At 34.9% G+C, this 13,235-nt stretch overlaps 1 protein-coding gene across 2 annotated transcripts in view; it reads right to left on the reverse strand.

Annotated features, from left to right (window-relative positions):
* The window catches only part of LOC115887201 (transmembrane protein 47-like), an 87,612-nt gene that overhangs the window by 51,995 nt on the left and 22,382 nt on the right, over nucleotides 1-13,235 (reverse strand). Inside the window, exon 1 of one of the 2 annotated variants that reach the window (XM_030906558.1) lies at nucleotides 3,606-4,075. The exons of the other annotated variant lie outside the window; for it this stretch is intronic. Within the exon in view, the coding sequence (XP_030762418.1) occupies nucleotides 3,606-3,629 (24 nt within the window). The 5' untranslated portion in view covers nucleotides 3,630-4,075. Of the gene's footprint in view, nucleotides 1-3,605; nucleotides 4,076-13,235 lie in introns of those variants that run through there. 2 annotated transcript variants of the gene reach the window in all.

Raw genomic sequence — 13,235 nt, forward strand, 5'->3', positions numbered from 1 at the left:
GGGCATTCCATTTAAATTAAAGAAGTTATTGCCGTTTGAAGCTAATAATTATTTAAAATAAATTTTTAGACACTGTGTATAAGGTACTATTATTTTTATTATTGCAACACAATAACTGATCAATAAATAAACTTCATTAAATATTTAGTATTAAAAACATTGATACCCTTGGAGAAATGAAGCTTTAAAATTTTGACTACAATTTCACAAAATTGAAAATATTTCAAAAACGGTAAAGTTTAAGTATAATAAACCTTAATCAAATTTACCTTTATTTTAATCGTAGAAACTAAAAATGTAATAATATACAGGGTGTTCCATTTAAAAAAATACAACTTTGATATTTTTTATTTATTTGGGACACTTTGTATCTTGTAAAAATATTTTTAAATTGTAGCTCTAATAGTCCTTCAACGAACCCCAAACTTACAATTTGTAAAAATCTCATCGTTTAGCTACAATACTCCGTGTCGTATGTGGTGAACAACCCTGTATACAGACGGCTCAAGAATGTCGGAAGGCTTGGCCATCTTCACAGACAACCAAGAAGCGCTAAGGGCGCCAATCTAAATCTTCACTTTTGGGATACCTAGAGGGTGACAAATTGTTAATGTTAAAGCGCCTCTGTGTTCTGTGTTCACTTATTTCTCTGAGGTTTTTTTCTTTCGCTTCCACTCATAGTTTATCGTTTCCTTTCAAAAACTGGAAAGAACTAAATGGTTCTGCAGGAGGTAACTCATCTTCCTCCCCCTTTTCTCTTCATCCCTTAACCGCCGTCAGGAGAACAGACGACAGATAGTAAATTACCCCCGTTGTTATTTTATCGCCCCTTTTATATCATACCGGATTAGTATGGGATTCCCGCGGTTTGTCCAGATGGCGTTACGTGCTTGTTTTTTTTTCCTAAGGCGTTTATTTACTTATTTGTCCCTGCGGAGACACTATTATAAGAATAGCTGTAGATACGTCTTTTTTTATCTTTATATCGTATTATCGGAAAAAAGGCGTCAAAGACGGCTGGGGAATGACCATCGATGATAATAATTTTGGTGAGGTCAATCTTTAGACGTCATTTACTAAAAATTGACATAAAAATTGTAACGTTTTTAGTTCGTTACATGTCTTTTTTATATATAATATATGATGTCTGGCCTATCATCACCGGATTCCCTCTCGTTCAGGCCGGATAGTTTATTTGACGCGTAATTTTTACGTTCCCTAGTCGCCAACCCAGTTATCGTTCGACACAACCCTGTTATTGCTCTGAGGAGGCGCTGTCAACATCGCTTCTGTCAACTGTCTCCGTGCTTAACCTCACTTTGTTTTGACGCTCTGTTGTATCCCAGCTTTTGGAAATGGTGGTTATTTAAGTCTTGCTGTATAATTTGAATCAGCTGCTATTTCGAGGCTACAGGTAAAGATGAGTTATTACCTTTTATAGATTCGATATTATTATTGAATATTTTTAGGGTAGAGTTACGGATCTCCCAACTTGTATTTGTATTTTGCTGGCACGTTGGCGTCCCTTTTCTTTTGTCCTCCAGAATGTCACATGGAAGAAACGACATGTTGTTTATTATTTATTGAGCCCTCGGAAGTATTTCCAAGGTACGGACTATTTCCAAGGTACGGACTATTTCCAAGATACGGACTGTGTCCAAGGTACGGACTGCGTCCAAGGTACGGACTGTGTCCAAGGTACGGACTGTGTCCAAGGTACGGGTAGTGTCTTATGCACAGACATTATCTTATGTACAGATGTCCTGTGGACGAGTGTCCCCAGTAAGAACGATTTTTTCTTACATCTAAGTGCCACAGCGTGGATGTAGCTTAGCTTAGAGTCCCATGCTGCTTCATTCCCATTTCTAAGCCTAGTCAGTAGCTACGGCTGTAAGGATTCATGGTGTCCTCAATCTGGCCCCTTTTGTTGTTTTGACCAACAGGATCGCCGACAGACAGTACAGAGATGCTAGACCACTTCACGCTGCTACTGTTTGAAGCAAGGTTACATAAAAGAACAGCTAAGTGTATATTTAAGTTCTAGTTTTACATTTAACAGACAGTACAGAGATGCTAGACCACCTCACGCTGCTACTGTTTGAAGCAAGGTTACATAAAAGAACAGCTAAGTGTATATTTAAGTTCTAGTTTTACATTTAACATCTAAAATATTTTCAGTCTTAAACAGTAACGTACATTTTAAATAATATCGTACAGACTATATTTAGTGGTTAGATTATTAAGAACATTTATGTCGATGCAGTAGTTACAATGTGATTTAGATTTTAGGTTTCATTATATTACACCTTGTAATAGTATTACTTTCTATAGATATTATTATTGCGCTATATTAACAGATGAATAACGAGACATAGATTCTAGAATCTACAGGTTGCAACACATCAGATTTAACACCGCGTAAAATTTAACAGTTTAAATAAAGTAATGCTACTTTTCTTATATTTTCTATAACGTTACACGCATTGTATTTTTTCAAAGTCTTTTCATAGAACATATTTAATATTATTTACATACATAGTTTTACTCAATAAATAACCACTATAATGATTATTAAAATTGTACAATGCTATTTACCATCAGAATTCATCATAAATAAATATAGTCATTAGTTTTAAGTATTATACAACTGTGTTTTCTTTCACTGTACATGCCTGGCGCCCAATATCTATATATCTTTTGTTAATTATTACTGATTAATTTTCTCTCTAGTGAAATACCTTATCCACGACTGCTCTCCGATGAAAAGCTGCCGTTCGCAGTGGTAGTGGTTTAAAAAAAACGCTACAAAATTATCAAAAATTAATACTAATTATTATAGAAAAAATTAAAAAGAATAAAAAGTTTCCAAACACACAAATCAATTTCCAAAAAAATATTAGCATTGGAAAAGATTTTTTTTTTCATAGCAACTGTTAAAATTGCCTTATATCTATCAAAAATAGTAGACAAAATAGTACTTTAACCCCAAAGGTAGATTAAATGAAGCTTTAACAGCGAGGATAGGTTAAAAATTTAGTTCTCCTCGCACGTCCTTTAATTGCTTCCATTTTTGAAAATTTTTGTATTCCTTTTCATAAGTTATTCGGGATTTAAATGGATTTAGTTTGGATATGTCGTTTGTCGCCTCAGCCTGAATATCTGTTGGTAATTTACTTATTTCGTTTTGAGCCAATTCGGGTTCCAATTCAATCAGCAATCGACACGAAAGAAAATTAAAAAATATTGACTCAAAACTGACAACTAAAAAGACAGCTTTATTTATTTAATTTGTCAAATTACATAGAAACCAACGCCAATCCAACAATAAATTCCTTGAAAAAATAATTTCTGAATATTTTTTAAAACGTAACTGGCTATGGAAAAAAATATTGTTTATACACGACGATAAAATTGCACTATCGTCTCCCGAAATTAATTCACTCGCGATTTCATCGCTCGTGAATTAATCTTTTCCCTCGACGATAAAATACCATTTTAAAAAGTTTCTCTTTGGATAAAAATCCATGAGCCCTTCATTTGACGAGATTCATATTGAAGGAAATCTCTCAATTCTGACAACACTGATTATGTACAGTATCACTCACCTGTGCAATCTGTTCCTGCGCCATTAAACTCACTCATAGAACTCACAGACCATCAAAGATCCCTTAAAACATCCTTTAATTTATTTCTTATTAACTTTTAGTCAATTAGTCACATCTTACAATTCCTCACACCCCAATTTCACATAATTTTAAAAATCATCTCTCAAAAATTACATAGTTCTATATTCACACCACCTTCATCACATACTTTTTCCCTCGTTAATTCACACCAACCTAATCCAGATTCATTTGAATCACCTGACTCACCGACGTCAACAAAGCACGACGCACGTGCTAGATCACTGCAAACCCTTAATGTTGGGGGTGAAAGGAACAAGGGCCGACGATAGGGGAACGGGGAGACATAAGGAGACGGACTGGTGTTTTGACGGGACTTGGGGGGACTAGCGCGCGAAGGAGAGCACGCACGTCGAGCGGGGGAGCAGAACGCGATCGTGTTTGGCGGTACGTGATGGTGGAAAGGACTGCGAAGGGACGGGCATGGCCGGCCTGGGACGTCGGACGGGTCGACGACGTCGGCCTACGATGGGGGAGGGACAGGCCGGAGTGTATATTCGCGCGATAATGCGGTGGAATCATATGGAACTGTACATTTTTAATCTGTGGTAATTTTTAATTCGATTTTACTAATTAAAGGGTCCAGGAGAAAAACATGATCCTTCAAACTTAATGTATGTACAGGGTGGGTCAAATTCGACGCTTTTAAATGGAAACACCCTTTTCTACAGGAGACAGACGAAAACTAATATCGGTGTCAGGAGCTCAATTTTCATCAAAAACATGATGGAGAAAACCGCACATCAATATCTGTTACCGTATCGGAGTTACGGGGTGTTTTTCAAAAATGTGCATTTTTATCAAATCGCTGTAACTTTTTTACTATGGAAAATTTTGTATTTCTATGAAAACATTTTCAAAGCACCTTTTTACGTAGAACTTAATGGTTTAAGTATATTTTTTTTAAATTAATAATTTAAGAGTTATCAACAGAAAAAATAATTTTTTATTTGGGACACCCTCATGTTATGAGAGGGTATCTTTCACCCCTAATGAGTTAATGAATTCCGCGGGAAATGTTCAAAAACTGCCCCGTCTGTCCATAACAGAAGAAATTCGAACACCTGTAGCAAAATTTCGTGTCTTGGTTTGCTATTTACTTTTATTGTTATTAGATATAGTTTAAATGTGTTGATGTTGGTTAAATATATTTTAAATTGTTATAAAATTCTGCATCTCTCATAGCAAATATTATTTTCGTTTTAATTGATGCCCACAGCTAGAATTTCTTTGCATTACAGCCGGTGCCGTTCAAAGCCTACTTATTTAAAGCGGGTGAATTTTTATATATTCTATATCTCGAAGAGGAATCGAGCAAAATATCAAGTGTGTTATATTTTTGGAAAGGTAATTTAAAATTATTTTCAATAAATTGAAAATATACAGGGTGTCCCATATAAAAAATCAAATTTTCTGTTGATAATTCTTAAATTATTAATTTAAAAAAAATATACTTAAACCATTAAATTCTACGTAAAAAGGTGCTTTGGAAATGTTTTCATAGAAATACAAAATTTTCCATAGTAAAAAAGTTACAGCGATTTGTTAAAAATGCACATTTTTGAAAAACACCCCGTAACTCCGAAACGGTAACAGATATCGATATGCGGTTTTCGCCATCATGTTTTTGACAAAAATTGAGCTCCAGACACCGATATTAATTTTTGTCTATCTCCTAAAGAAAAGGGTGTTTCCATTTAAAAGCGTCGAATTTGACCCACCCTGTACAGTATGTCCTCGGACTGTCTTTACAAGGGAAAACACTTTTTTATTATTGACATTTTGAGAAAAATACATTTTTCATAAAAAAATTTACTTGTTCTAAAATGGTTAATCCCGTTTGTACTTTTCCAAATTTCCATACCGTTTTAGAGAAAATAAAAAAAAACATGAAAATATTGTTGAATTTTTGCTATTTGAAGTCCTAAAAATCACAATGTGTTCTATGGTAATATACTAACAAGCAAATTTTTTTATGAAGAATGTATTTTTCTTAAAATGTCAGTAATAAAAAAGTTTTTCGACTTGTAAAGATAATCCGGGGACATACTGTAGGCAATTCAAGTAATAATTATAGATATACATTTTCTTCTATGCATTAAATATATAAGCAGGGTGCAAAAAATCATGATTTTAAAAACAAATTAAAATATCGTTTTTTTTATACACTGCTGGCAAAGGAACATTAGCAATAGAGGTTTTCAATGCGATAAAAAAAGATGGTAAGGCTGCAAAATACACTGCAGTGCAACAGATACGGATAAAGTGTCTTTTCCCTACCATCGTATAGGGGAAGTGATCATAGAAGTGATACGACGAGAGAGCCTCTGCGGGAGGGGGCGCCGGGCGGGTCTTTAAGACGTATGTGTGGGGGCTACCGCCTACTAATAGAATAGAATCGAAAAAATAGAAACAGGACGGACAGTGTTGCCATTCTATTAAATCGAAATTATGTTGGCTTATCCCAAATCCCAAATCTTCTAATCCCATTATCTTGCCTGCTTAATGAAATATTAAATAAAGTACGAAACAATTTTAAGAATGTTTTCTCTAGGCACATAACTTCTTTCTAAAACGAAAAGTAACATGCAAAACTTTGAAATAATTTCTAAAATAGACCCGATTCAATGCAATTCTATGAAATGGCAATACTGTACGATCTTCCTAGCAATCGCCCCGACACCGTCAGTCGGCGGCGGCGGTGACAAAGGCCAAAGGTGAATTAGGCCGAAAAAACTTTATAAGGAGTAGCCGAACAGGGTTGCCGGGTTTGTTAGATTATAATTCCATACGAGAACAAAATTCTCGGTAGATCTTCAACAAAAATCAAAAGTACAGAAATAAATATTATATTTTATTTTATAATAATAAAGTCCAAAATATATAATAATAAGTCCAAAATTAGCATTTCTATGTGTCGTAATAATAGATCACTCAAATAAAATACAAATATAATAAATATACCAAGAATTAGAAATAGCTAGGTATATTATTTGATATTAAAAAAGTATATTGAATTAAATAATATTAATATATTAATAAAAACATATAAAACTATAACAAGTAGGGATAGCAGTCACAGCAGTCACTTTTTACCTTTGTACAAATGTTGATCAGTGATATCTAAAATTAATTTCATTTCAATGGGAAAGCTGTAGCAACTCTTAACTCTTTTCATATTAATATATTTTTTTGGCAGGAAAATCACTACAATATTTGTCCGAATTTAGGTTGTTTCTCAACTTAAATTTTGTTTTTTGTTTACATTTTTTTGGCGAAAATATGGGTTCAACTTTAGTAGATGAATGAAACAAAATCTTTTCAAAAGATATCAACTTCTTCGGGCATGTCGCCAATACCGCGCCTAATAAGGACTAATAAGGATTTTTAGGAATATCTCTGTAACTCGCAACTAGACAGAACGATGACCTGTATGTGTGTTATTACTAAATAAAATTTAATGAAAAAATAAAGTCAGATTATACAGATTCCAACGCGGCAGTCGTTTAATTTTTAGTCAAATAAGTCGGCTTTTTAAAAGTGCTTCTATTGTAAAAACTAAAGACGCAGTTGAACATATCGTTAGATTTTTCTTTAAATCGGTAGCTTACAGACGAAACCGGTAGACCTGGCAACTCTGTGATGAACTGACGGTAGTCGGAATAGCGAGGTGCGGTGGCGCGGGAAGGGAAATAAAATAATGGCGATAAATAAAGGGCAGGAGGATGGGTATCATGAATGGATGGGAGGTGGCGGAATTTCCAAAATTTGTTATCTTATTGGAGTTTGTCTAAGTAGACAGTCGTAGGGACGTGGAAACGGGGAAGTTGTTGTCCATCTCTGTTTAAGCATAGACTTTTTATAGGCGTTTCATTCCAATGCATGTAATTCCTATGCCTAGAGATCAATTGCCGGGCCTGTATATATTTTTTATAGCAACTGTTAAAATTGCCTTACCTATATCTATCAAGAATAGTAGATAAAATAGTACTTTTACCGCAAGGGTAGATTAAATGATACTTTAACAGCCAGGATAGGTTAAAAACTTTATTTCTTCTCGCACGTTTTTTAATTGCTTCCATTTCTGAAAATTTTTGTATTCCCGTTCATAAGTTATTCGGGATTTAAATGAAAGTAGTTTGGATATGGCGTTTGTCGCCTCAGCCTGAATATCTGTTGGTAATTTACTTATTTCGTTTTGAGTCATTTCTGGCTCCAATTCAATCAGCAATCGACACGTAAGAGAATTAAAAAATATTGACTCAAAACTGACAACCAAAGAGACAGTTTTATTTATTTGTCAAATTACATAGAAACCAACGCCAACCCAGCACAATATTTTTTCTACTCGTAATCAATTCCTTGAAATAATAATTTCTGAATATTTTTTAAAACGTAACTCGCTATGGAAAAATATTGTTTTATACACGACGATATTTCGGTTTATCACGAATCACGATTTAAATCTTGATTTAAATCTATTCTGTGTCTCACATCAAACATTTCTTCAGTAAACTGAGGTTTATAGAACAGCCAGACGAGTTTCCAACAAAGAAAAAGTTCCACCACATTTTCTATCAAACTTTTCCCCAAAAAAGAGCTCTTTTCACTTTCAATCTTTCCCAATGTGACCATTAAAGAAAACTACTTCCATCGAAAACAGGGGTGGAAAAGAGCCAGTTTCGGAATCGATAAGACGGTGTCATCAGGACTCACCCCATCGCATTATCATTTCATAAATATAACAGGACCCTGCCTGCGTCTTAAAGCAGATGTTCTGAAATTCTGTAAGAGAATTTTGTATTTTCTTTTCATGATGGCAGATGAACTTAAGAGTCTATTAAGGATGATTCACGGTACACCGGACCGTACCCGAGCCGGGCACGTTCCGTAAAGTAGACACCGAGCCACGTCCGGGCCTTCAATATAATATGCTACACCGAGTGGACAACGGGGACGGGGATCATGTCCGTGCCGATTATATTCTAGAAAACAGTGCTGCCGCAGTGGTACATTTGTACCAAATTTGATACTTTTAATTCTATTTGGTACAGTGGTACTACATTTTCAAATCCAGGATGATTTGGTACAATAATTATTTCCCACGCGCACCGAAAATGAATAGATATTTAATAATAATTATTGTCGTTGATATTGCATTAAACGCGCTTACCGATACCATTCGGAGACAATCCGCATTAATTAACGACGTATTATAAACGTTGTAATGTCTATAGCGTTGCCTATATTAAATAACCCGAAGAAAAAACTTGAAAATTTACTGTTTCTAACATGCTCCTATATTTGCGTTTTTTTTAAATAAAATTTAAGTTTTCCAAGTATTGTGTGTAGTATTAGAATTACTTAGAATTCTTCAACCTATACATACTTATAATTGGGTTTTCTGAATTTCTATTTCATGTTTTTCGTCTCGATTTGTGTCTTTCTCCAGGAAGTTTTTTTATGTAGAAATTTATGAAGAAATTCACAACGACCAAACCGGTTAAAGTCATTTGCAGATGTATTTTATTGTGCTTTAAAAAATTGTACCAAAGTGGTACATTTTTAGTTTATAATGTGGTACGCGCTAAAAGTTGGGTGCGGGAACACTGCTAGAAAACAGTCGCTATAGGCCCGTAGACGAACGAAGTATTTAGCCGCGGCGGCTCATTTATGTTTGCCGCAACGGGGCCGGACGGGTTGTACAAAAATGTACACCGACATTTCTTGGACGGGGCACGGACGGGTTCCGGCGAAGCTCGGACCGTGCCCCGTCCAAGAAATGTCGGTGTACATCTTTCCTCGGATCCGCTACGGTCCGGCCCCGTTGCGGAAACATAAATGAGCCGCCGCGGCTAAATACTTCGTTCGTCTACGGGCCTATAGCTACTGTTTTCTAGCAGTGTTGCCGCACTCAACTTTTAGCGCGTACCACATTATAAACTAAAAATGTACCACTTCGGTACAATTTTTTAAAGCACAACAAAATACATCTGCAAATGACTTTAACCGGTTTGGTCGTTGTGAATTTCTTCATAAATTTCTACATAAAAAAACTTCCTGGAGAAAGACACAAATCGAGACGAAAAACATGAAATAGAAATTCAGAAAACCCAAATTATAAGTATGTATAGGTTGAAGAAATCTAAGTAATTTAATACTACACACAATACTTGAAAACTTAAATTTTTAAAAAACGCAAATATAGGGAGCATGTTAGAAACAGTAAATTTTCAAGTTTTTTCTTCGGGTTATTTAATATAGGCAACGCTATAGACATTACAACGTTTATAATACGTCGTTAATTAATGCGGATTGTCTCCGAATGGTATCGGTAAGCGCGTTTAATGCAATATCAACGACAATAATTATTAAATATCTATTTATTTTCGGTGCGCGTGGGAAATAATTATTGTACCAAATCATCCTGGATTTGAAAATGTAGTACCACTGTACTAAATAGAATTAAAAGTATCAAATTTGGTACAAATGTACCACTGCGGCAACACTATTTTCTAGAATATAATCGGCACGGACATGATCCCCGTTGTCCACCAGTGTTGTTACAATAGGTACAATTGTACTATTTTGGGCACATTTGATAGTCAAGGTGTACATATGTACAATTGCAAGAAAAAATGTACAATTCTTAAGGATGATTCACAGTACACCGGACCGTGCCCGAGCCGGGCACGTTCCGTGAAGTAGACACCGAGCCACGTCCGAACCTTCAATATATGCAACACCGAGTGGACAACGGGGATCATGTCCATGTCGATTTTCTAGAAAACAGTCGCTATAGGCCCGGGTGGGGCCCTGCACCGCCGCGGCTCATTTATGTTTGCCGCAACGGGGCCGGAACGTAGCGGATCCGAGGAAAAATGAACACCGACATTTCTTAGACGGGGCACGGACGCGTTCCGGCGAAGCTCGGACCGTGCTCGGCTTAGCATGAATGTATAAGTATAAATAACATTTGACAATGTTTGGCCGTGCCTTGGAACGGTTGGATCAACGACAAGTTTGAACGTCTGTAGCTTTTCACCAACTTGTTGCTACTATATGTTAATACAGAAATACATCGTGTAGTGAGATTGTGGTGTTTCATCATGGAAGAAAATAGGCAGCTTTGGACAGAATTTATTGAAATTTATAGAGACCATTCGTGCTTATGGAAAGTTAAAAGTGAGAAATATTTCAATAAACACCAACGGAACTCCAGATACGAAGTGTTGCTAAGAAAAATGAAAGAAATAAATCCAGATGCAACATTAGAACTTCTTAAAAAGAAAATTAATAATATAAAAAGTGACTACTAAAGCAGCTACGGTTTTTTTGACATGGTTTGCGGCATAGTCAAACATACACTGAGTCACTGAACTAATTCATTTAAAATATTTAACTAATCGTCGTTACGTTTGTGGTTAAAAGTATCTACGGTCTGTCTGAACGATTTTTCGTCCAACCTATCGTACGATCAGTTGTACAACCGATTGTATCGTCTGTGGGCTCCTTTAAGATATGTAAGCGATACCAAATACACTTTTAGTTACGTAATCGAGGGCGCGATTTTTAAATTCATTGTTGGAAAACATTGACATATTCGGCGCCGGGCTGACTACTCCTTCAAATGGCAATGGGCAGGACACCTGGCAAGAAGAACGGACAACAGATGGACCAGAAAAATTACAGCATGGTACCCACGAGGAATTAGGAGACCTAGAAGAAGACGGAACCTGAGATGGGACTATGATATTAGGACATTAACAGGGATAACTTGGGTCCTCCTATATATAGGCTACACCATAATCGGAAATAGTTGAATAAGCTGAAAATGATGATGATGATGATGATAAACTGTCTATTCCTATTATATTAGTAATAATTAAATAAAATATTACTTATATTATTTAATAAAAGTTCAAATTACTTTATCAAAAAGGGAACACAAAACTTCTGACCTTTACCAAAATTTCCAATAAAATAAATTAAGCATTTAATATTTGCATTAATTATTTACAATTAAAACTTTTATTTATTTCGAAAATACTAAATAATTAAATAGACCTAAATTATGAAAAAATGTCCGATAGAAAAAAGTATTGGAAATATTGATGTTACCTCAAAACCATTTTCATTCATAATAAATATAAAAATCTAAAAATAAATGCCTACAGGCCATTTATAAAATCTGTAGTGAATATTTTTTTGGCATTTTAATAAATTATTAAAGCATAATTTCAGATATACAGGGTGGCCCATCGAAAACGTTCCGCAAGGCATAAGTAACCGGCTAGGGTATTCTTTTTTTCAAAAACACGTCAATTTTGTTTGTGACGGGGACAACTTTGCCCCAAAAATGATTGCGAAATCTTTAACCCTCTAAGCGGGGGTGTCATCCCCCAACTTTTTTCAAATGGGAAGGGGGGTCAAGTGGCACCGCAATGAAAAGACCTTTCTATTCTTTATATTTCCCCGCCTCGTTTTTGAAAATCAGTCGAGTCATTGAGAAAATATGAAGGATTGAAATTTGAAAAGTTTATAGAAACATTTATCAGAGTAAAGGATAAGGATAAATTCTTTCAACCAATTTGAGGTTTTTTAAAAAAAAGTTGGGGGATGACACCCCCGCTTAGAGGGTTGAAGATTTTGTAATCATTTTTGGGGTAAAAGTAGTTCCCCTCACAAACAAAATTGACGTGTTTTTGAATTTTCTGAAAAAAAAATTACCCTGGTCGTTATGCCTTGCAGAACGTTTTCAATGGGCCATAAAATACATATGTCACAAATAACAGGGAATTATACATTAATATTAATAAACACAATTAAATAAATCAATGTAAAGATAGTATGATTAGAAATAATAGTCCTATTTCTAGAAGTTTTTAGATTAGATGAAAAAGATATAATCACGAAAAATATCGAAAAGTACTTATGCAAAAGAAAAGTACCATACAATCGCAAAAAAACGGCTAAGAATGGCAATCGATAACAATTTTGGCGATGTCAAACCCTAGACGTTGAGACTGAGAAGATTAATGTTTATTTTTAAATTGAGTAAAAATGATTTTTAAATGGTGTAGGTAGTTTGAAATTCAAGAAAAAATAATGTTTTGGAAATAAATCTATATGTCTGGAAACGTTCTATCCTTTTTCAATCTTCCTATAATTAGTGCTACTTTGTGACAAGTTTTATGTAAATTTTTAGTAAACGACGTCTAGAGATTGACCTCGACAAAATTATCCTTGATTGTGATTCCTCAGTCATCTTTGACGCCGTTTTTTTTTCGATTATACGGTGGTTTAGAGTGCGACTTCACAAAAACGCAGTTTTGAAAAAAAAATTGATAATTTTTAAAATATTAAAAAATTGTGAAAGTATGTATTTTTTTCAAATAAATAAAATAGTTTTATACAAAGTATATATAGAAAAAAAAAACAAAATTGAAGAGAGTCCGGAAGAAATAAACAGTCTGGATAGTGGCGACGGCGCCGTGCACGTTTTTCTCGATCGATTTCGGGAAAATCTAGGCCTCAAAGTGGAAAACAGGC

The sequence above is a fragment of the Sitophilus oryzae genome, unplaced genomic scaffold (genome assembly GCF_002938485.1).
Source record: "Sitophilus oryzae breed Bouriz unplaced genomic scaffold, Soryzae_2.0 scaffold_555_pilon_pilon, whole genome shotgun sequence".
In the NCBI taxonomy this organism is placed as follows: Eukaryota; Metazoa; Arthropoda; class Insecta; order Coleoptera; family Curculionidae; genus Sitophilus; species Sitophilus oryzae.